Below are 25,731 nucleotides of genomic sequence, written 5' to 3'. Positions count from 1 at the left end.
ATGAGGGCAGCAAACAGCGGTGAGATGTGCCGTAGTTGTGTCAGAAGAATTTGAGGTGGAGGTTAGACTGCGTCCGGGATCCACACTGAGCCCCTTCCTGTTTGCGGTAGTAATCGATAGGCTGACAGATGAGGTTAGACTGGAACCCCCTTGGACTATGATGTTCGCAGATGACAATGTGATCTGCAGTGAAAGCAGGGAGCAGGCGGAGGAACAATTAGAAAGATAGAGGCATGTACTGGCTAGGAGAGGAATGAAGATTAGTCGAAGTAAAACAGAATATATGTGCATGAATGTGAGGGGCGGAAGAGGAAGAGTGAAGTTCCAGCGAGAAGAGATGGCGAGCGTGGACGACTTCAAATACTTGAGGCAACAATACAGAGCAATGGAGTTTGTGGTAAGGAAGTGAAGAAACGGGTCCAAGTGGGATGGAACAGTTGGCGGAAGGTGTCTGGTGTCCAATATGACAGAAGAGTATCCACTAGGATGAAGGGCAAAGTTTATCAAACAGATGTGAGGCCGGCCATGATGTACAGATTAGAGACGGTGGCTCTGGAGAAACAACAGGAAAGTAGAACTGGAGGTAGCAGAAATGAAGATGCTGAGGGTCGCGCTTGGAGTGAACAGGTTGGATACGATTAGAAATGAGCTCATTAGAGGGACAGCCAAAGTCGGATGTTTTGTAGACAAGGTTCGAGAGGGCAGACTTAGATTTTGGAAATTTTCATAGGTGAGAGAGTGAGCATATTGGTAGAACGGTGGAAAGGATGGAGCTGCCAGGCAAAAGAGCGAGAGGAAGACAAAAGAAAAGATTGATGGATGGTGTGAGGGAGGACATGAAGACAGTGGGTGTTCGAGAGAAAGATGCACGAGATTGGCTTAGATGGAAAAAGATGACACGTTGTTGCGACCCCTAACGAGACAAGCCGAAAGGAAAAGGACACTACCCCACTCGCCATTGGGCCAGAAGTATAGAACTGGGTGTCTTGCACAAGACACTGTTCTCTTCTTCTTGTCCTTTCGGCTTGTCCCGTTAGGGGTCGCCACAGCGTGTCATCTTTTTCCATCTTATCCTATCTCCTGCATCTTCCTTTGTAACCAGAACTGTCCTCATGTCTTCCCTCACCATATCCATAAACGTTCTTTTTGGTCTTCCTCTCGCTTTTTTCCTGGCAGCTCCATCCTCAGCACCCTTCCACCAATATACTCACTCTCTTGCCTCTGAACATGTCCAAACCATCGAAGTCTGCTCTCTCGAATCTTATCTCCAAAACATCCAACTTTGGGTGTCCCTCTAATGAGCTCATTTCTAATTCTATCCAACCTGCTCACTCTGAGCGAGATCCTCAACATCTTCTGTTTTAAAGACAGTGAGTTCAAAGGTAGAACCTAGTTGTTGTGTAACCATCTAAAGTATGTACAAAATGAGAATATATGAATTATTTTTTTTAACATTTCTCTCCAGTTTATCATTTTGGAAATACAAGTGGGGACATCAGGATGCTGTTGCATTTTCAGAAAGTTCATCATTTACACTTGAGCGTATAAAAGGCATCAGAAGTTTTCTTTTGGATGTAGCTGCATATAATCAGCGTCTACTTGTTGTAGACTTTTAAAGGCAGACGAACAGGTCTTTGAGGGTCAGAATTCTAGCTGATAGACAGGTGTTCAAATACTTTTTTGCAGCTGTTTCACACAAATCGTTACAAAGTTATACATTTTGATTTCTGGACTTGTCTTTTTAGATTCTCTCTCTCAAAGTGGACGTGCACCTACGATGAAAATTTCAGACCCCTCCATGATTTCTTAATGGGAGAACTTGCAATATAGCAGGGTGTTCAAATACTTATTTCCTTCACTGTATGAGACCATTTTTTTTCCCACCAGAGAGGATCACGTCATCATTTCAGTGCTATACCAGTCTGATGGAAATGATTTTGTCCAGACCCCTAGAGCCAAACCAGCACTTCAGGGCTTCGGTGGAGACTTAAAATGTCAGTTCAACACTTCCACTTCCAGTCCTCATGTTCCGGCTGTTTTCCTCGCTGCTGTTCAGGCAACACGGCCTCAATCCGAACGGTTTTCCAGTTCAGTCTCACACTAACTTCTTCCTGAGCGGTCACCTCCTGCTTTGGGGACTTCATGTGACAAAGCACAAGGTTGTCGTTATGGTGGTTTGGGGCTCTGGAGTCCTGATCCCACTCAATGACCTGCAAGGGTTTGGCCTTAGGGGTTCTGGTGTCATCCTTAGATACCGGCAGTCAGTCTGAGCTTCTTTACCTTTCACGCGATTTCCCCTTGTCCTGCTTTGATCGTCGTTTGGTCTTGTGTTCTAAGTGAGTGAGTCCAACTGAGACCTCAGTCGATCTCAAGAGAAGAGATTTTGCAGATCCTGCACTGATGGATTAATGCTGAGGAGCTCTTGGTCTATGAGCTGGACTTGGTGCTGGAAGATCTACTCCTGAACTCGCCACGGGGAACATTTCATCTTCATCACCATGCAAATCAGGTTGCAGACCCTCTCCAGGTCTTGACAGAGGTGCATGAATAGCTGCAGTCCACTCAGCAACACCTCGTGTTCACGTCTGGCCAGGGTGTCCTCCTCATCCTTCTTGGGCGTGAACAGCAGCTGGTTGGAGTTAGCTTTGCGCTTTAGCTTCCAGTACTGGTACAGGAAGTCAACTGTCTTTTGAGGTTACGGCCCACTTCCTCGGCATCCACCAGCTGGTAGAAGAAGACCTTCATTTCTTACAATGTCATCTTGGAGATGTTGACGCGCTTTTCCTGCGGGTCACACTGATGAATAAGCGCATTTGTGACCTTGCAAACTCCTCGTTGACGACATGCAAGTAGGTGATGTCTTCCTCGTTGAGGTCGTAGCGACACATGCCCTCCGCTAAAATCATGATGTGGGGTTTTCCACTGATTATGTATATCAGTAGTCTCAAAAGTAAATTCACCTTGGTGCCGCTAGAGGCACAGCCTCAGCACACATGCACACAATTTAAAAAGGTCTTTCTTTTTTGTTTTTTTTTTCCTTTAGCCTGTTCTCGCCTGTTGTAGCTGTTAGTTTCTTCATCTGGTTTTAATATAACCACTGGTTGCATTACTTCAGCTGTCTCTCCTGCCTTTCTCTTTCTTGCCTATGCTAACCAAGCTCTTGCCATCCTAAGATGTCTTGCTTAATCTTGGTATTTCCTTTCTTCCCTGCAACACTTTCCATCAATCTTTCTACCAACCTTCTGCATCCTTCAACTGTTAACTTGCCATTTAAGCCATGTTATTTTTCTTTTTTTTCTCCTTCGTTTTCTAAGAATCATCATGCTGCCCAATAAACATTGTTCCTTAAAGTTTACATCCTCTCTAGGGCAGATTTTCTGTTCCCGCTCGCCATTATGCTTTTCTACGTTTTTCCTGTATAGACTACTTGTCCTTTTTGGGACCTAATCCTAATCCACTGCCTTGTGTAGTTCACTGGAACACAGACTTCTGTTAACATCATTAGGTTTCCATCCATAACCTATGATTCCACAAGTAATGGCATTCACACTCGCATTCACTCACACATTTATGGATCCTTATAAATACCCTCTGTAAAGGTGGAGTAACCTTCATACCTCCTTCTGGCGGAGTAGATTTAAACCTCCTCCTGGCGGAGTAGCCTTGAAACCTTCTTCTGGCAGAGTAGCCTTGAAACCTACTCCTGGCGGGGTTGTCTTACTTACCGGTTCAAGCGTTGTCTGTACGCCAGTTGTTCGTGAGCCCGTCAGCCTTCATCCACCGAGGGAAGATTGGACCCTGGCACTGGCCTGGCCACAAATTCACATCCCACCAGGGCTTTTTTTTTCAGGAACAGATAATTGCTCCTGGATGTCGACAGACTTCGGTGTCTCCTCTCCCTCCTCGATGGTTGGAGGTGTGTTGGGACCCGGCTAGAAGGACCAAAATGTCAGGTTTAAAAAGCCTGACTATTAAAAAAGGCGAACAGACAAGGCTTCAAGTTTTACTTGCTGCAAGGGGAGTGACAAGGCCTCACCCTGTTTCCAACCAACTCCAACTCGTGTCCCCTTGCAGGTTCTTTTTATTCACATAAATAACGAGTGTAGCTGTGTGTGTGTGTGTGTGTGTGTGTGTGTGTGGTGTGTGTGTGTGTGTTGTGTGTGTGTGTGTGTGTGTGCGCGCGTGAGACTGTATGACGCATCTTTCTGATTGATGACATCTGTTTTCAAGACAATGAGTTCAAAAGTAGAAGCTAGGTGGTGGTGTAAACAACTACAGTATGCACAAAATGAGAACATGATTTCTTCAACAGGCACTATTAAATTGAAAGAAAATGCATTATTGTATCCTTAAACGTATGATGATATGAACAAAACTGCTGGATATTATTCCCTAGAACTGTTTGCAGCACATTCTAGTCACCTGTCATCTTGTGTTGGTTTAAATGTCTGTTTTCCACTGTTAAATCATCTCTGTGATGTCTTCAGAAGTGCAATGTAATCTGGTTAATGCCTTCATGTAACAATGGAAAGACAATTTCAATTTCAATTAACTCGACACTTTAGCGCCTCCTTCGTCTTTTCACACTGGACTTACATAATTTAACATTTTGTCTTCTTCAGAATGTCAGCCCAACCATGAAGAAAACGGGGTCTCTCCTCTCCCTGTCAACCCCTAATTGTAAGCGCAAGTGTCGGCTTTTAAGCGACACGCTTGTTCATCTGACAAAGGAGGCAGAGATATCGCCCTTCCCTCTGCCACCTAAAAGGCCATCACCAGAACTTTCGCTTACAATGGGCTCTTTGCTGGACATAACAATCACGCCTGACACAAGTAAACCCTTTACAGGTATGAATATGCTAGAGGTATGATTTTAAAAAGGCTACAATTCATATAGTAAGTGAATTTGATGTTAATGTTGATGTTTGATGTTAATAGAAGCGATTTTTTTTTTTTTTTTTTTTTTTTTTTTTAAGTTCATTTTAAATCTTTTTTTTTTAATATCAATTCTTGGTTTACTCCCACATCCCAAAACGTCCGTACTAGGTTGATTGAAGACTCTAAATTGCCCTTAGGTGTGTGTGAGTGCAGATGGTTTTGTGTGGCTGGTTATCAGTTCAGGGTGTACTCCACCTCTATCCTGAAGAAACCTAGGAGAGGCTCCTATTGAGCATAGGCGGTACAGAAAATGGATGAATGGAAGGGTTCTTGATCTATTTACTGTATATACAGAGTAAATACTCTAGACTTAACATACAGCTTTAATGCTCCAGTCGAAGCAGGTGAGGATAGCACTTCCAGCTCATGTACAATACAAGCACCCCATTTTCTGTGGGGCTCAATAGGCTTTAGTGGATCAATGCGATGCTGTTTACCAATCATCATCTAGTGCCATTCCAACCCAAATATATTTTGACTGTCTGGCAGAAGGAGTTTTTCAACACCCTAAAATAACTATGGCCATGTCTGGGCGGAGGTGCTGGACATGAATGGACCATGTTCTGTTTCTCCATGATTGAGGCTGTCTCCGAGACCTGTGGCTGTATGGTAGTTGGCAACTTTCATTGCAGCAATTGCCAAACCCATGGATGGACAACGATAAAAGTATTAAGTTGAAGGAGGACTCCTATTTAGGATTTTTTGGCTTGCAGGACTTTAGAGCCCGCTGATGGGTACTTGGAGGTCAAGGAGTAATTGTAGCTTTTGCTGAAAGTAGCTGAGGCAAAAACATGTGTGAAAGTTTTGTGAGGTCCTGGAGAAGGTTAGGGTTAGTTAAATTAAACCACAGCCCAATTGCCCTATTGTCCAGAGAGGTGGGTATTTAAGTTGATGGACTATGATGACAGTCATTTGAACCTGAGTGAAAACTGGTGGCTCTTGTGAGAACTGCAGTCAGTATCCCACATACTTTATCTGGTTTGCTGGAAGCTCAGTACCGAAGCTATTCCCAGTTGAAGCAATCTGCCCTGAAGAGTTATATATAGTACGGACCCCCTTTGCCTTTATAAGGCCAGGATCGCAGGTGACCTGGCTGCAAAGACTGTCGTGCAAGATCTTAATCCGGAATCACTGCTTTTAGAATTGTGTCAGACCTTGTGACAGTTCAGTATGGGGCTTTGAATGGGGTCAGAGATGCGGAGTTAGTTGAGTAGTGGTGGTCGAAACAGGTACAATTTGTGGAACGCTTCACTGAAGGCCTTTAAACTGCAGCCTTGTCTGTGAGGGCTGGACGATGCGCTGCAGCACCATAATGTTCCCCAGAAACCATGGTTTATCTGTGAAATTCCTAATACACGTTTTTCAATGATGACAGTCCCAAACAGACACTTGCATCAGTCTTGACACCATAAAGCCAAGTTATTGTGACATGAAAGCAAATGTCCAAATAGATGTCTGTCAGACCCTGTTTTGAGGCGTTACTATAAGAAGCGTCCTAAAAAGATGCTGTGCTCATTAGGAAAGACAAATCCTAGATAACCCATGTCTGCAACATCAATGTACAGGCCCTGCAGGGTATGTTGTTCATTGCACAGTACTGTGATCTTAGGCATGAAACCGAAGACTCAATCAGGTGCCACGATCAGGGAAGGTCCCATGGCTGATAAACCAACGACATGCTGGCAAAATGCAGATCCGTTATTCATTAATATACAGTGAAGAAAATAAGTATTTGAACACCCTGCTGTATTGCAAGTTCTCCCACTTAGAAATCATGGAGGGGTCTGAAATTTTCACCATAGGTGCATGTCCACTGTGAGAGAGATAATCTAAAAATAAAAATCCAGAAATCACAATGTATAATGTTTTTAAGAATTTAATTGTGTGATACAGCTGCAAGTAAGTATTTGAACACCTGAGAAAACCAATGTTAATATTTGGTACAGTAGCCTTTGTTTGCTATTACAGAGGTCAAACGTTTCCTGTAGTTGTTCACTAGGTTTGCACACACTGCAGGAGGGATTTTGGCCCACTCCTCCACACAGATCTTCTCGAGATCTGACAGGTTTCTGGGATGTCGCTGAGATACACGGAGATTAAGCTCCCATCAAAGATTTTCCATTAGGTTTAGGTCTACAGACTGGCTCGGCCACGCCAGAACCTTGATATGCTTCTTACGGAGCCACTCCTTGGTTTTCCTTGCTGTGTGCTTCAGGTCATTGTCATGTTGAAAGACCCAGCCACGACCCATCTTCAATGCGCTGACTGAGGGAAAGCGGTTGTTCCCCAAAATCTCACAATACATGGCCACGGTCATCCACTCCTTAGTACAGTGCCGTTGTCCTGTCCAATGTGCACAACAACACTCCCAAAGTGTGATGGTACCACCCCCATGCTTCACAGTAGGGATGGTGTTGGTGGGATGGAACTCATCATTGGTCATCCTCCAAACACCGTTTGTGGAATTATGACCAAAAGCTCCATTTTGGTCTTATCTGACTAGAAAACTTTCCCCCATGACTCTTCTGTATCATCCAAATGGTCATTGGCAAACTTAAGACAGGCCTTGACATGTGCTGGTTTAAGCAGGGAAACCTTTCGTGCTATGCATGATTTCAAACCATGATGTCTCAGTGTATTATCAACAGTCACCTTGGAAACTGTGCTCCCAGCTCTTTTCAGGTCATTGACCAAGTCCTGTTGTGTAGTCCTGGGCTGATTCCTCACCTTTCTAAGGATCGCCGAGACCCCACGGGGTGATATCTTGCATGGGGCTGCACTCTGATTGAGATTGACTGTCATGTTTAGCTCGTTCCATTTTCTAATGATTGCTCCAACATTGGACCTTTTTTCACCAAGTTGCCTGGCAATTTCTCAGTGTCCCTTTCCAGCCATGTGGTGACTCGGAAACACTGTCAATGGTTGTTTTGTTGGAGCTCAGTGTGGCTTTTGATATGGTCAGTCCTCATATACTGCTGAGCGGGCTGATAACGTGGGTAAGGACTAAAATAGAACAGTCCTTATATAGTTCAGGTCCTTCCTGGAGGAAAGTAATTTTGGAATCATTGCAAGTCTCATTGAATGGGAATGACCTCAAAGGTCTTTTCTTGAGCCCCTCCTGTTTAACCTGTATATGCTACCCTTAGGTCAAATTCTTCAGACCTTTAGTTTTGACTTTCACAGCTACGCAGCTAACACAGCAGTGTCGCCATATGTCTACAATTTAATTGGGGTGATGTGTCAAATGAAATGAATAACTGAATGAGCCAACACGTTCTTCAATTAAACCAAAACAAAACTGAGAGTTGTTTTTGGTGTTAATGAGGATTGCTGTTAGTAAATACCTGAAGTCACTTCCTTAAACAACCAAAGACGGATTCAGAAACCTTTGTTTTCTGATAGATTCTGATGTGATTTTCAACAGTCATATCAAATCAATTACTAAAATTGCCTTCTACCATTCGTGGAAGATGTCCTGAGTAAAGGCTTGCATTTGTCAAGTAGACCGGGAGAAGCTCATCCATCCTTTTTATCTTAAGTAGACTCGATTGTAATTGTCTGACTAGCCTCCCCCAAAAGACCGTTAAATTGCGGCAGCTACAGAATGTTGCAGCTCAGGTTCTCACAACAACAAAGAGGTCAGAGCATCTAACTCAATTTCCAAAGTCTTTACACTGGTTTCCAGTCTGGTTTAGAATAGATTTTAAATTTCTGCTAGTGGTCTATCAATCACAAAATAGTTTAGGTCCTGAATACATAAAAGAAATGTTAATGGAATATAAACCCAGAAGGTTCTGAAATGGACAGACTCTGGTCAAATATTGGAGCCGGCTCCAACCCAAAAAGTGAAGTAGAAAATAGGCTCTAATGCCTGCACACAAATGGAATACATTGCCAATAGAAGTAACATCTGCCCCAAGTGTGAATGTTTTTAAGTCCATCTTAAAAACTAATTATACTTTTTCACACATTTCCCCTTTTAAGTATTTCCTGCAGTGTACAACCTTTTAACCATAGTTTTTTTTTTCTATTTGTTTTAAATGTTCCTCAGCTTTTTCTTTTTGGATTTTTAAAAATTATGCTTTTAATCATATGAAGCACATTGTACCTTGTTTATGAAAGATGCTATATAAATATGCTTTGCTTTGCTTACTAACAAAAATATTGTCGTTCTGCTTATGTAGATTTTCACAATGCCTTCGTAATGGTTATATTTCTTTATTTCCCCCTATTAACAGCTTACCCTCTTCCAGTGAGTTCAAAGCCATCAAAGAATGCTGTCCTGCCCAAGCTATCAGCCCGGTGGCAAGTTTCCAAAGAGCTCTATCAAACTGAAAGCAACTATGTTGACATTTTGAACACTGTACTCCAGGTAGCATTTTATTTTTTCTTCAAACAATACATTATTTTAACTTTGAATGTGTCACCATTATACAAGTTTTAATAAGATCGGATTTGTTTGTGTGGGTGTCAGGTTTACCAATTAGACATTCATTAAACCGGACGAAAAGGAAGCAAAGACACCAGTTCAGGTCTCGCGAGGAGAGAGGAGAGGAACTGTCTCGTACAATTCACCACTGCACTCAATGATTATCCTCTCCTCAGCACCTCTATTTATTTAGTTTTAAGATGCCCCTTATTTACTTGGATGTTACAAAAAGGAGACGGCAAGCAAAACAGGTGGAAACAAAGTGTACTTGTTTGTTCATGTGTGTGTGCAAGTTTGTGTAAAAGATTGCTGAGTACATGTGTGGTCATCATTTCTTTAACAGGCAGCAGTTCTAACAGTTCTGATGATTAGATGTTTTTGTTCTTGCTATCTCCTGCTAGGCGGCTACCACGTTATCTAGAGCAGAGCAAAGCATTTCTTTACTGGAAGCAGATGTATGATAATTATATGCACAATTATTCCTGCAGGGGGACAAAGTTTTCCATAAAATATTTTAGTTTTGTATATACAGTGGGACAAAACTGCCAATCGACACAATGAGAAACCCTGGTCTAGAGTGGTATTTTCCCCTGTTGGACATTTTCTGTGATATAGGAGATGTCATGCTATGGTGTCAAGTTAGATTTTGTAATCACTAGCTGCTCTCAAAGTAAAATAACTGAAATTTTCAGTGATCAAAAAGCACAATCCTTGTGCTTTTGCATTTTGTTGTTTTTTAATGTGCCTCTTGTGAGCCGTCTATAGTATTAGCCCATGTGCATAGGACTGCTGAGCGAAGGATAGTCCAGGTAAAATGAAGAGGGACGAGGGGAACTTTTCTTTTCGTCAATGTTATGCCAACAAAAAATATTGCGAGCCAGAGTTGTAGATGACTTTGAGCCAGTTAGTCACAAAGAGTAGAACCATGCTATGAAGTCATTTAATTATGGCTACTGTAATGAATAACTCCTTTCAACTCTGCATCTCTGTGCTTCTCTGGGTGTACGTACTGTCAGTTAACGCAATATTACACTGGTTTCCTTCAAAAAATCAGTTGTCATTACGGTTTCTTAGCCTTCCACAAACAAAACCAACTTTTAAATACTGGAATTCAGAATATTTTGTGTGCAAAATTATGATAACTCCAAGCCCGGCCGCCTGCGCTGCTGGTAATACTCAGTTACAATGCCATGTGATTGTGAATTTGTTAAACTGACAGCAGAGATGCATTCTTGTTGATGGATCGCAGAACATTGTTGATGAGAGTTTTAACTTGCTCTGGGTTCGATTTGTTTAAGCGGCAGCTCGTCCCTTTTCTTTGACGCGCTCCCCCAACAAAGTACCAATTCCTATTTCCATCTTACATCTGTGTATAATTCAAATTTCTTCCAAATTACTTGTGTGGAAGGTGATGCGTAAGGTAATCCACCTTCCATTCAACCCACACGTGTATTTCCATAAATTTGCCTTGTACTTTGGCTTCGCAACACATTTTTCAGACTAGATCTTTCTTGCTTAAAAAAGACAATCTTGTCCCGTTTCACCACTTGTTCTTCTATTTGCACATACTCTGACAGCCGTTGTATCTTAAAATAAGAGCGCTTTTTTTTCATGCTCTTTTTCTTTCACTACGAGAGTAAAAATAAGTAGTGTGTCTCGCTTCTCTTCGCTCTACTATGCCCAGACCGCTTTGGTAACTCAACACCAGTGGTGGGCAGCACATGAGGACACTGTGATTGTAAATGTTGGTTGACGCACTGGGTCAGTATGAATATGAATCAGATGCAGGTGTAATTTGAGTTGTATTTTTAATTTTTGTGCTCAACGCAGAATGTCTGTGCACAGACATTGCATCAGCAGTGCTCAATTATGCACACTGCGCAGCTTGGAGGGAACATTGGTTACAAGGAATTTAGGAAATTTGTCTACGATCCAGAGGAAAAGTGTGCTAGTTCCCATTTTTAAGAACAAAGGCAATTTAAAGAGCTGTGGGAACTATATAGGAATAATGTTGATGAACCGCAGGATGAAGTTATCATAAGAATAGTGGAGGCTAGACTCAGGACAGAAATAAGTATATGTGAGCAACAGTATGGTTTCATGCCAAGCAAAAGGAGCACAGATGCATTATTTGCCTTGAGAATGCTTCTGGAAAAGTACAGAGAAGCTCAAAAGGAGCTACATTGTGTCTTTGTGGAACTAGACAAAGCCTATGACAGAGTACCAAGATAAGAACTGTGGTTCTGCATGCGTAAGTCTGGTGTAGTGGAGAAATATGTTAGAATAGTACAGGACATGTATGAGGGCAGCAGAAAGTGGTGAGATATACAATAGGTGTGACCAAAAAAATTAAGGTGGAAGTGGGTCTGCATAAGGGATCAGCTCTGAGCTCCTTCCTGTTTGCTGTGGTAATGGATTGACTGACAGATGAGATTAGATTGGCATCCCCTTAGAGCATGATGTTCGCAGATGATATTGTGATCTGCAGTGAAAGCAGTGAGGAAGTGGATGAACAATTAGATGGAGAGATGCACTGGAAAGGAGAGGAATGAAGTAAAACAGAATATGTGTGTGTGAATGAGAGGTGTGGAGGGGGAAGAATGAGGGTGGATGACTTCAAATACTTGGGTTCAACAATGCAGAGCCATGGTGATTGTGGTAAGGAAGTGAATAAACGGGACCAAGAAGGTTGGAAAAGCTAACCGAAGGTGTCTGGTGTGTAATGTAACAGAAGAGTCTCTACTAGGATGAAGGGCAAAGTCTTTTAAACAGTGGTGAGGCCAGCCATAATGTACGGATTAGAGACGATGGCACTGTAGAGACAACAGGAGGCGCATCTCGAGGTGGCAGAAATGAAGATGCTGGGGTTCTCTCTAGGAATGAGCAGGTTGGATAGGATTAGAAATGAGCTCATTAGAGGTACAGCCAGCGTTAGATATTTTGGAGACAAGGTTTGAGAGAGCAGACTTTGGTGGTTTGCACATGTCCAGAGATGAGCGAGTGAGTATTTTGGTAGAAGGGTGCTGAGGATGGACTTGCCAGGCAAAGGAGCGAGAGGGTAAGACCAAAGAGAAAGTTCATGGTTTGACAAAATGGAGGGCGTTGACACACTCGTAACTGTTCTAAATGAACAAGGCTCTGGATCTTGCATATCTGTGACTCTTACAGAAATCGTTCCTATTAACTGAATGTCTCTTGTTCTTTGTTCTTGTTAGTTTGTTCTTTTTTTTTTTTTTTTTAAATGTTGTACTTGGGCGGCACCGACTGCCCGAGAAAATTCCTTGAATGTTGTGACACACTTGCTCAATAAGAGCTAATTCTGATGGATATTGTGAGGGAGGACATGAGGTAGATGCAGGAGATAGGCTTGCATGGAAAAAGTTGACACGCTGTGGTGATCCCTAACAGGACAAGCTGAAAGGAAAAAAAGAATCTACGGTTTTGAAATTTTTCTGGAAGCCCTTGATTTCAGGCAACAGCTCTGCAAGTCTGGTCCTAAATTTATCTTTAGCAAGCTAACATCTGTTTGAAGCAGCAAGTCTGTGTGCTCAGCATCATTCACCTCCAAGTCAGACTTGGAAAATTCTCCTCTGCTTTATCCCTGCCCTGAACAGGGAATCTTCATTGCGATATACATCACTTCCTTTAATATTTCAAATATTTTCACACGCTTAGTGTTGTAGTTGAAAATGTTTTTTGATGAAAATGTAATATTTTGGAAAAGAATGTTGTTACTTCTGGTTATATTGAACTTACCTTTAACATTAAAATCAAACCTATTGTCTAAACTTGGTCTAATTTTATGTGTAGACTATGAAAAGGTACAAAAAACCTCTTTCAATCTGTTATCTGGGAGGCTGCTAATTTTATGAAATGAGTTCTCAATTACAGCGGTTTTCCTCAAACACAAAACATAACACGAAGTAGACTTAAATTTAAATGAATCTAAAAGGGAAACCAACAGGGAAACAATGCTGAGGGATTATATTAAAAAAGAACAAAATCATGGTAACAGAAAAATAGGCATACATAAAGGGCATCATGTGTGGCAGAACTAAAAAAAAAAAAAAAAAAAAGGCAAACATTTCTCTTCCTGCCATTTTCAAGGACCCACTGATAAATCCCAGAGCTCATGCTGGTACCATTACCTGTCCTTTTAAGCAGCTTCTCTGATTTCCTGACAGGTAGAACCCAGGAAGGAGAGTCACATCCCTGGTTTTTACATTGGCCCAAACAATTGGTTGGGGTCGGTTCAAACTAAAGCAAAGGTGATGGGCAGAGCTGGCCAAAGCCGCCCCAAAGATGAGGATGTCAGTCAGAAGGAAAAGTGCCAAGAGGACAAGAAGAAGAAGCTAGACACCACAGGGTTAAATACCCTTGGGGCATATCAGAGGCAGGAGAAGTGAAGACCACACCCATCATCTTGAATATGGTTTTAAGTTTTTCCATGACAAATGGGTTGATCAAATCATAATCTAAATTACTCAAATTTGTACTCTCCCAGGGTGTCATAGTGGATCAGCTGGTAAAGCGTTGGCCTCACAGTTTTGAGGACTCTGGTTTGATCCCTGCCCCGCCTTTATGGAGTTTGCATGTTCTCCCCGTGCCTGCGTGGGTTTTCTCCGGGCACTCCGGTTTCCTCCCACATCCCAAAAAGATGCATTCATTGGACACTCTAAATCGCTTCTCGGTGTGATTGTGAGTGTGGCTGTTTGTCTCAATGTGCCCTACGGTTGGCTGGCAACCAGTTCAGGGTGCTCCTTGACAGCTGGGATAAGCTCCAGTACTCCCCACGACCCTTGTGAGGATATGTGACAAAAGAAAATGGATGGAGGGTTTGTACTCTCCCACACATAGGAGAGAAACAATCAGAGAAGCTCTCGTGAAGGCGCTAAACGAGTGTTCTTGCCGCATTCAGTTTTTATAATTTGATATCAAACACAATGGCACATTCAAAAGAAACAAACTCGGAAGGAAACCTGTAAAAACAAAATCACAAAGACATCACGGGATACAGTGAGAACTTTTCACAAGGTTTGTCCAGTTAATTTGAACATGGCACCTCTTCATCATTTGAATGTGCGCAGGTAGTGTCTCTCACCACTGCTGGGGATTATTGTGTTCCGTTGTTCAACAGTCATCAATCACTTCCTCTTCCAATCAACTGTGCAAGTCCTGAGGAGTTTTTATGGCTTCAGATGATAAAAAAGGTTTCCAGTGTTGTATTAAAGCAACCTGACCCCGGTTCAGCTGGCCACTGGGAGTGCGCTCTCTGTCTCTCAGTAGCACGGAGACAGATTTGGTTGAAGAAGTAAAAATGTAGCAAAATAAAACAAAAATAGAAGAGGTGGAAGACAAAGAAGAGGAGGAAACCGGATCCAGCGTCAGAAGAAAAAGAGGAATGCACAGAGCCTACAACTGAGTGTAGGGACTTTGAATGTTGGGACTATGACAGGAAAAGCACAGGAGTTGGTTGACATGATGATTAGGAGAAAGGTTGATATTCTGTGCATCCAAGAGAGCAGGTGGAAAGGTAGTAAGGCTAGAAGTTTGGGAGCAGGGTTTAAATTATTCTACCACGGAGTAGATGGGAAGAGAAATGGAGTAGGGGTTATTTTAAAGGAAGAGCTGGCTAAGAATGTCTTGGAGGTAAAAAGAGTATCAGATCGAGTGATGAGACTAAAATTTGAAATTGAGGGTGTTATGTATAATGTGGTTAGCGGCTATGCACCACAGGTAGGATGTGACCTAGAGTTGAAAGACAAATTCTGGAAGGAACTAGATGAGGTAGTTCTGAGCATCCCAGACAGGGAGAGAGTTGTGATTGGTGCAGATTGTAATGGACATATTGGTAAAGGAAACGGGGGTGATGAAGAAGTGATGGGTAAGTACGGCATCCAGGAAAGGAACTTTGAAGGGCAGATGGTGGTGGACTTTGCAAAAAGGATGGAGATGGCTGTAGTGAACACTTATTTCCAGAAGAGGGAGGAACATATAGTGACCTACAAGAGCGGAGGTAGAACCACGCAGGTAGATTATATTTTGTGCAGACGATGTAATCTGAAGGAGGTTACTGACTGTAAAGTAGTGGTAGGGGAGAGTGTAGCTCGACAGCATAGGATGGTAGTATGTAGGATGATTCTGGTGGTGGGTAGGAAGATTAAGAAGACAAAGGTAGAGCAGAGAACCATGTGGTGGAAGCTGAGAAAGGAAGAATGTTGTGTGGCCTTCCGGAAAGAGGTGAGACAGGCTCACGATGGACAACCGAAGCTCCCGGAAGACTGGACGACGACAGCCAAGGTGATCAGAGAGACAGGCAGGAGAGTACTTGGTGTGTCATCTGGTAGGAAAGGGGAGAAGGAGACTTGGTGGTGGAACCCCAAAATACAGGGAGTCATACAAGGAAAGAGATTAGCGAAGAAGAAGTGGGATACTGAGAGGACTGAGGAGAGGCGAAAGGAGTACATCGAGATGCGACGTAGGGCAAAGGTAGAGGTGGCAAAGGCTAAACAAGAGGCATATGAAGACATGTACACCAGGTTGGACACGAAAGAAGGAGAAAAGGATCTCTACAGGTTGGCCAGACAGAGGGATAGAGATGGGAAGGATGTGCAGCAGGTAAGGGTGATTAAGGATAGAGATGGAAATGTGTTGACTGGTGCCGGTAGTGTACTAAATAGATGGAAAGAATACTTTGAGAAGTTGATGAATGAAGAAAATGAGAGAGAAGGAAGAGTTGAAGAGGCAAGAGTGAAGGACCAGGAAGTGGAAATGATTACTAAGGGGGAAGTCAGAAAGGCACTACAAAGGATGAAAAATGGAAAGGCAGTTGGTCCTGATGACATACCGGTAGAGGTATGGAAGCAATTTGGAGAGATGGCTGTGGAGTTTTTGACCAACTTATTCAACAGAATACTAGCGGGTGAAAAGATGCCTGAAGAATGGAGGAAAAGTGTTCTAGTTCCCATTTTTAAGAACAAAGGGGATGTTCAGAGCTGTGGGAACTATAGAGGAATAAAGTTGATGAGCCACACAATGAAGTAATGGGAAAGAGTAGTGGAGGCTAGACTCAGGACAGAAGTAAGTATCTGCGAGCAACAGTATGGTTTCATGCCTAGAAAGAGTACCACAGATGCATTATTTGCCTTGAGGATGCTCGTGGAAAAGTACAGAGAAGGTCAGAAGGAGCTACATTGTGTCTTTGTGGATCTAGAGAAAGCCTATGACAGAGTACCAAGAGAGGAACTGTGGTACTGCATGCGTAAGTCTGGTGTGGCAGAGAAGTATGTTAAAATAGTACAGGACATGTATGATGGCAGCAGAACAATGGTGAGGTGTGCCTTAGGTGTGACAGAGGAATTTAAGGTGGAGGTGGGACTGCATCAGGGATCAGCTCTGAGCCCCTTCCTGTTTGCAGTGGTAATGGATAGGCTGACAGATGAGGTTAGACTGGAATCCCCTTGGACCATGATGTTCACAGATGATAATGTCATATGCAGTGAAAGCAGGGAGCATGCAGAGGAACAATTGGAAAGATGGAGACATGCACTGGAAAGGAGAGGAATGAAGATTAGCAGAAGTAAAACAGAATATATGTACGTGAATGAGAAAAGTAGAGGGGGAAGAGTGAGGCTACAGGGAGAAGAGATAGCGAGGGTCGACGACTTCAAATACTTGGGGTCAACAATACAGAGCAATGGAGAGTGTGGTCAGGAAGTGAAGAAACGGGTCCAAGCAGGTTGGAACAGCTGGCGAAAGGTGTCTGGTGTGTTATGTGACAGAAGAGTGTCTGCTAGGATGAAGGGCAAAGTTTACAAAACAGCGGTGAGGCCGGCCATGATGTACGGATTAGAGACGGTGGCACTGAAGAAACAACAGGAATCTGAACTGGAGGTGGCAGAAATGAAGATGTTGAGGTTCTCGCTCGGAGTGACCAGGTTGGATAGGATTAGAAATGAGCTCATTAGAGGGACAGCCAAAGCTGGATGTTTTGGAGACAAGATTCGAGAGAGCAGACTTCGATGGTTTGGACATGTTCAGAGGCGAGAGAGTGAGTATATTGGTAGAAGGATGCTGAGGATGGAGCTCCCAGGCAAAAGGGCGAGAGGAAGACCAAAGAGAAGGTTTATGGATGTGGTGAGGGAAGACATGAGGGCAGTTGGGGTTCGAGAGGAAGATGCAGGAGATAGGCTAAGATGGCAAAAGATGACACGCTGTGGCGACCCCTAACGGGACAAGCCGAAAGGAAAAGAAGAAGAAGAGGTGGAAGATGAAAAGTGGTTATTCATTACACCCCTTAGGAGGATTATGACCATCTCTCTCCCGTCTTGGTTCCGGGTCCGCAAGCATGTTAAAAAAACTCACATTTTTCTGGGAGCATATCTGGGTAGCTCACCAGACATTGTTCTGGAGGGTTACCAGTGGTGACCTACAAAGGCTCAAGAGCTGGGTCTGCATCCCCAAGGCCCGCGGTTACCGAGCCATGTGCCCGAACAAAGAATGGGTAGCCAGCCTGGCTTGCGAGCTGCCAGCAGAATGTGAGCTTGCCACTAGAAAACCAGAGAAAAGACAAAAAAAAACCACCAGCACCAGATGGTGGGGTTAAGAGTTAAATGTGCAAGAGGGACGGTGAAACCTTGAGGCCACACTTATTAGTTTGATTATAGGCTCTAATTCTGAAATGTAATCCTTTGGATTTAAAAAATCATTTATTAACATAAAATAACTTCAATTTGGTACTCTCTTTACTCACAGGATAAGCACAGAGAATGTTTGCTTTTACTCAAGTCTTGGCTAATAATTCAAATCATATTTCATGCTGCTTGTAGTCAAATCAAGACAATCCTCAAAATTTCGCAATTGCGCTAGTAAAGATAACACTGACGCAGGCTTTAGGAATAAATTTTTGATGATTCTCCAGAGATTGTGAACTTTCAAAAGACATTTGCCCTTGGTTAAACATCAAATGAGAGCTCATAGTTTGCAGTACTCTTAAATGCCAATGGGTGGGAACCTGCATGTATGTTTGATTATTAAGTCAATTGGTTGTTGCTGTATCTGCAGTGTTTTGTCGATCGATCCCTTTTGGGCTCTTGTGATTTTAAACGATGAAAGGACTTTTGGACGACTAAACCAACACTTTGAGGAGACCTGACAATTAACTTAGGGTCCAGTAGAGATGATCTTATTGAAGTCTTTCAGCAGGGCAGTGTCGAATGATGCAGTTTCTCAAATCGTGGGGAGTCACTGAATCACCTCAGTTTGCGCAAAGAATCTACACTACACGGATGATGTGTAAGGTCTTATATAGGCAGGTGTGTGGCTTTCCTAATCAAGTCCAAGCAGTATATTCAAATACAGCTAGACGCAAATGAAGGTGCAAATCTCAACCATGATCAGAAGAAATGGAGAGCACCCAAGTTAAATGCCACAGCAAAGGGTCTGAATACTTTTGTTTGGCGGATATTTCAGGTTTTCTTTTTTTAATCTGTAAAAAGTTTTTTCACTCAATGTACAGGGTTTGCACGCGGCCCTAAAAGTCCCGAAAAAAACCCTAAATTTTCAAAGGTGCATTTAGGTGCTCCTAAAAGTCCTTAAAATCCACGAAAACCGGTCAAGCCCCTAAAAGGCCTTAAATTAAAAAAAATCTTAGGGAGGACCTCTTCCGCCAAAATTCTCCCTAAAAAAGTAAATTAATCTTTTATTAAAAAAAAAATAGCGTTATGCGAGTAGTGTTTTGATGTTTGCCAATAAAACAAGTTTACTCCCATACTTTGGAAGAAATGATTGGAAATTTTAACCGATTTCGAAAGTCCGATTACGGTTTCGGTTTTAAAAAAACAAAAACCGGTTATAACCGGTTATTTGTAACTGGTTGCGATCCCTAATGCACACCTACAGTTGTCCAGCCAGAAGTCAGGCTTTATGAACGTTGTTCAATACACGAAGACGGACTCGTGAAAGGCAGAGATCGTGTGGACTATAAAAGTGATCTACAGCCATTACAGTTACAAATCTTGTGAAAATAATTCGAAAGTGTTTGGAGTCATGTTCCCAGACAGTGACATTGCTAAAAACTACCACTGTGGGGAAAGGAAGACTTCGTACCTGGCTACATTTGGCATCGCTGCCCACTTTTCATCTCTACTGCCGCAAAGCCAAAAAAGCCAGAATAGAGACTGACATATCTACGCTTATTGAGAAGGCTGACAGGCTGTGTGAAGAGGCAGAAGAAAAGAGGAATCTGAGGTTTATCACCGAGGCCAATGCACTCAGAGGCAGAGCAAAGGACAAGAGAGCCACTTTGGCACCTCTGCAGCAACAAATAGTGGAGGCACTGGGTAGGCTCAAGGAGCTAGAGTAGGGGTGTTGAAACAGACATTAGTAGAAGACATTTGTGTATATAGTTGCAATTGTAGTTAGAATAAGTTTTTCTGTATACTGTTATGTGAAGACGTTGACAATGGTCATATCAATGAGAACTACCACAAGGGGCGACAGGTGATCACTGTCACAGGGACTGAGGTACTGGAACATTTGATGAACCAAGAACGGTTAATGGCACCATTGGGTGAGTCTTTTTTTCTTACTCTTGATTTCCCACGATGGCCCTAAATTTTTCGTGTTGGCCCTAAATTTTTTACGTCAGCCCCTAAGAATGCCCCTAAAAAGCCCTTAGAGTTTTTTTGTCAGACTGAGTATGAACCCTGAATGTAGGATGCTATGTATACACTGGGAAAAGAATGAAAGTACATGGTTTTAACAAATGACTGCACTACGAGAATGGAAATTTTTTTTAGGCTATATAAATACTTTCCATACCCAGTGTAAGTACCATTAATTACATGCTAATTTTTTCAATTTCATCAATTGTGTTTTTCATTCACTGTGTTAGTGTGAAGCAAACGAAGTGGGCGAATTTTTCCAAACCCAGTCAGCTGTCGTTCATATGTAGTGAATATTCCACCCCAGACTCTTTCACTAGTGCCCTCATGTCTGAGAAGGGTTTTAATTCAAAAAACATGTTAAAACCAGGATCAATGCATAGCATGCATACAGTTTCAACACCTGACCAGATCAGTGTTGTTAAGGGACCAAATGTGAACGTGGATCAGCCGCTGAACCTGGATGAGGTGCAACAAAGTCAGCCCCCCCAAAAGTACCAACACTGAGTAGAGCTTTTGTTCTAAGACAAGTTTCAGAGGTATGTTGGTAATCTTTTGTTTCCTGTTGACAGGGTTGACTTAAAGCAGCATATATCGTTCTTGTGGAACTATACAAGTTTTATTTCAGAAAATGGTTTGACCATTCTAAACTATCCATCCATCCATCCATCCATCCATCCATTTTCTACCGCTTTTCTGGGTCGGGTCGCGGGCGAAGTAGCTTCAGCAGGGATACCCAGACTTCCCTTTCCACAGCCACTTCTTCCAGCTCTTTGGGAGGGATCCTGAGGCTTTCCCAAGCCAGCCGAGAGGCATAGTCTCTCCAGTGTGTCCAGGGTCATCCCTGGGATCTCTTTTTGGTGGAACACACCCACCGAACCTCACCTGAGATCCGTCCCGGAGGCATCCAAGTCAGATGCCCAAACCACCTCATCTGGCTCCTCTCAATGCGGAGGAGCAGTGGCTCGACACTGAGCCCCTCCTGGATGACCGAGCTTCTCACCCTATCTCTAAGGAAAAACCCGGACACACTGCGGAGGAAACTCATTTCGGCCGCTTGTATCCGGGAACTTGTTCTTTCGGTCACGACCCACAGCCCGTGCCCATAGGTGAAGATAAGAAGGTAGGTAGATCAGCTGGTAAATTCAGAGCTTCGCCTTTTGACTTAGCTCCCTCTTTACCACAACGGACCGATACAAAGTCCGCATCACTGCAGACTGCACCGAGGCGTCTGTCGATCATCCGCTCCATTCTTCCCTCACTCGTGAACAAGACTCCAAGATATTTTAACTCCTCCACTTGGGGCAGGATCTCTTCCCCAAGCCGGAGAGGGCAAACCATACTCCCGGAGAACCCCCCCCAAAGGAATCCTTGAGGGACACGGTCAAACTCCTTCTCCAAGACAACAAAACACATGTAGACTGGTTGGGGGAACTCCCATGGACACTCGAAGATCCTGGCGAGCGTGTCGAGCTGGTACACTGTTCCACGGACAGGATGAAAACCACATTGCTCCTGAATCTGAGATTTGAGTGACTTCCTGACTAACCCTCCTCTCCAATACCCCTGAATAGACCTTACCAGGGAGGCTGAGGAGTGTGATCCCCCTAAAGTTGGAATACAACCTCAGGTCACCCTTCTTAAAATGGGGGACCACCACCCCAGTCTGCCAATTCAGAGGCACTGTCCTCAATGTCCACGCGATATTGCAGAGGCGTGTCAACCAGGACACCCCCTCAATATCTAGAGCCTTTAGGAACTCCGGGCGAATCTCATCCACACCAGGGACCCTGCCACCAAGGAGCTTTTTAACCATCTCGATGACCTCAACACCAGAGATAGAAGAGCTCGCCTCAGATTACCCCGACTCAGCCTCCTCATGGGACGGCGTGTTGGTGGAATTGAGGAGGTCTTCGAAATATTCTCCCCACCGACTCACAACATCCTGAGTTGCGGTCAGCAGCGCCCCATCCCCACTATACATAGTGTTGACGGTGTACTGCTTCCCCCTCCTGAGACGTTGGACAGTGAACCAGAATTTCCTTGAAGTCGTTCTCCATGGCCTCACCGAACTCCTCCCATGCCTGGGTTTTTGCCTCAGTGAAGCTGCATTCTGCTTGGTCACTCTGTATGTATCAGCTGCCTCGGGAGTCCCACAGGCCAAAAATGCCAATTCAGACCCCTTCTTCAGCTTGACAGCATGCCTCATTGCCACAACAGGCACCGAACACCTCACGGGCACAGCTCCGGTCGGCCGCCTAGCAAAGGAGGGACAAAACATTGTCCACTCAACTCCATGTCCCCTGTCTCTGGGACGTGAGCAAATTTCTTTCGGAGGTGGGAGTTGAAATTCCGTCTCACACGAGAATCTGACAGCCGTTCCCAGCAGACCCTCCCAATACGTTTGGGCCTGCCATCTCGGACTGGCATCTTCCCCACTATCTGAGCCAATTCACCATCAGGTGGTGATCAGTTGACAGCTCTACCCCTCTCTTCATCCGGGTGTCAAGACATGGGGTCCAAGTCCGATTACACAACCATAAAGTCGATCAACGGACTGCAACCTTGGGTGTTGTGTTGCCAGGTAGAGATGTGGACACCCTTGTGCCTGAACATGGTGTTCGTTACGAACACGTGGGGATGAGCACAAAAGTCCAGAAATAAAACACCACTCGGGTTCTGATCGGGGTGGCCGTTATTCCCAATCACGCCCTTCCAGGTCTCACTGTCATTGCCCACGTTGGCATTGAAGTCCCCCAGCAGAATGATGGATTCCCCAGAGGGGGCACTCTCCAGCAGTCCATTTAAGGACTACAAAAAGGGTGGGTACTTTGAACTGCTGTTTGGTGCATAAGCACAAACAGTCAGGACCCGTTACCCTACCTGAAGGCAGAGGGCGGCTACCCTCTCATCCATCAGGGTAAACCCCAACGTAAAGGCCCCGATTCGGGAGGTAATAAGTATGCCCACAGCTGCTCGGCGTCTCTGACCGTAGGTAACTCCAGAGTGGAACAGAATCCAACCCCTCTCAAGAGGAGTGGTGCCAAAGCTCAAGCGGTTCGTAGAGGCAAGTCCGACTCTATGTCGTCAGAACTTCTCGACCTCGCATACCAACTCGGGCTCCTTCCCTGCCAGACAGGTAACATTCCATGCCCCTAGAGCTAGTTTGTCATTCTAAACTAGAAAAACAGGAAAAATATTTTATACAAACCTTTTATTTCACAATTTAATGACAGTTATGCAAAATGTAGACAAACAGTGCCCGTGACTCCACCCCAAACAAACCGTACCACAAGTATATCTGTCTGTTGACAAGTGCAGCCACACTGATGTGCTGATGTGTGCAGTGTTTTTAATTTTAATAAAATGCTATGTAGTAATAAAACAAGAAGTTATTACATACTAGTCACTCTCAGAATCATTTCAAACTGCTAAATAATGTAAATCCTGTTCTTCGGAAGTTTGATTGAATACTCACTTGGGAAACCTGGTTGTCAAGTACCTTGCAAATTTTATTGAATACTTGCTTGGGAAACTTAGTTGTCAAGTAAGCAAAAACTGCGACAGTTACTGGCATTGTGTGGATTTATGTAGGAGAAAACAATATTTGAAACACTTTGAATTAGATCAGGAATTAAACTATCTCTTTTGTTACCAAATTGTCATATGGTGATTTTTATCAACATGCTGCTTTAAAACCTCATCCAAAGTACAAAGCAAGAGCTTATTGCAATGAATTTGTGCTCTTCAGGAGACATGTTTTCACCTGACCAAAAATAATTTGTACACCATAAATTGCTGCGCTTTGTCTAAATATTTTATAAACGTTGAGCCTTACTTTTCTACATTAATTGCACATGTTGCAGGAAGCTTCTTCACAAGAGGTTGACTTTGAACCAGCAGATGCTGAATCTCCATCTTTGGTACATTCCAAAAATGGCCAGACGAAAGTGCCTGTTCATGAGAAGATATCTTACTGACACCAGAGGATACTGGAACATGTATTTCAACCTCAGGTGGTCTCAAGATGCCCGTATTGAAAGACCAAATAAGCTTTTGGTGAAAATTCCATGAGAAACATATTTATACACAATATAAGCATACAGTTCAATAAAAGTGCTATGATTTTATTCTGTGATGTATGTTTATTTCATATATAAATGTATACATCAACATTTACACAAAGACTTAAACAAAACAAACATATTCACTATGTAGACCATTTAAATCCTGTGTACTCTTGGCCATCTGGACTAGGAAAGGTGTTGCAAATCTTTGACACACAGCAGGATGGAAGTGGAACGTGGTTATTTTGGCCTACAATTCCTCAATACCATCTCAAAAGTTTTCTATTGGCAGTGTGTCTCAAACACCTAAAAATATACTAATTTGACAATTTTCCTGAATGGGATTTTTTTGAACAAGCATTGATTGGATGAATGCTGCTTTTATCAGGAACAACTGTAATATAAATAATTCTTCACTTCCAATCATCTGAATCTAAATAGGTAAAAGCTGGGCTGTTTAGGAGACAGCATAATTTTTACAGACCTGAGCTGGAGGAGAGGCGTTCAGGAATGGTTTTGAACGCAGAGCTGAAGTCCACGAGCAGGATCCTCACGTATGTTCCTGCCCTGTCTATGTGTGCTCGCATATGTAGTCCCTTGTTGACTGATGGGGACACAGGGTCTGGGCCAGTCACTACTTTGTTCATCTTTTGTTTGAAGATGCGCCTCACATCCTGTTCATAGACGGTCAATGCAGTCGTCGGACGCGCGATGATGTTGCGCCTGTGGACTGAAAGTGTTCCTTTCGAATCTGCAGTAAAAGTTGTTCAAGTCAACTGCTAGTCTGTTTTTGTTCTCAAGTTGGGGAAATCGTCACTTGTAATTTGTTAGTGATTGTAATGCATGTCAAACTGATTTTGAGTCCTTTTCATGAAATTGTTTTTCCAACTTTACCGCATAGTGTACCGCAAAGTGTATTTTACCACATAGAGGGGCGGAGCTATCAACTGATCGCCACCTGGTAATTAGGTTGCTCCAATGGTGGGGGAAGATGCCGCTCCCACGTGGCAGAACCAAATGTATCGTCAGAGTTTCAACATCCACCTCTGAAAGAACTTTGGTCATGTTCCGGGAGCGGTGGGGGAGAACATTGAGTTAGAGTGTTTGATGTTCCCTGGCTTCATTGTTGAGGCGGCCAACCGGAGCTGTGCCCGTAAGGTGGTCTGTGCCTATGGTAGCAGCAACCTCTGAATACGTTGGTGGACACCAACAGTGAGGGATGTGGTCAAGCTAAACTATCTAGCATTTCTTGCCTGTGGGACTCCCGAGGCATCTGATAGGTACCATGTAGCCAAGCGAAATGCAGATTCAGTGGTCGCTGAGGCAAAAAAATCAGGTATGGGAGGAGTTCAGTGAGGCCATGGAGAATGACTACAAGACTGCTTTAAGAAAATTCTTGTCCACCGTCCAGCGTCTCGATAGGGGGAAGCAGTGCACCGTCAACACTGTATAGTGCGGATGGGCACTGCTGACCTATACTCGTGACGCTAGGAGTTGGAAGTTAGAATACTTGGAAGACCTCCTCAAGGTGGTTTTCATCCCCGCCATGGAACAATGGACCACCTTTACACACCCTCGGCAAGATCCTCAAGGGGATATGAGAGTTCGCCCAACCAGTCTACATGTATTTTGT

The 25,731-nt window shown here is 43.5% G+C and overlaps 1 protein-coding gene across 4 annotated transcripts in view; it reads left to right on the top strand.

The window, feature by feature from the left end:
• Positions 1–25,731, top strand: part of ect2 (epithelial cell transforming 2) — a 194,579-nt gene that overhangs the window by 68,184 nt on the left and 100,664 nt on the right. For all 4 annotated transcript variants that reach the window (XR_009795813.1, XM_061825546.1, XM_061825545.1 and 1 more), the window contains exons 12-13: positions 4,623–4,848; positions 9,177–9,310. Coding sequence is in view for 3 of the 4 variants with exons in the window: in XM_061825546.1 (XP_061681530.1) it covers positions 4,623–4,848; positions 9,177–9,310 (360 nt within the window). In the remaining variant the exon portion in view is untranslated. The remainder of the gene's footprint in view (positions 1–4,622; positions 4,849–9,176; positions 9,311–25,731) is intronic.

The sequence above is a fragment of the Syngnathoides biaculeatus genome, chromosome 7 (assembly GCF_019802595.1).
Source record: "Syngnathoides biaculeatus isolate LvHL_M chromosome 7, ASM1980259v1, whole genome shotgun sequence".
Classification (NCBI taxonomy): Eukaryota; Metazoa; Chordata; class Actinopteri; order Syngnathiformes; family Syngnathidae; genus Syngnathoides; species Syngnathoides biaculeatus.
The sequence above is the reverse complement of the archived record's forward strand: the minus strand, read 5'-3'. Positions and strand labels throughout refer to the sequence as shown.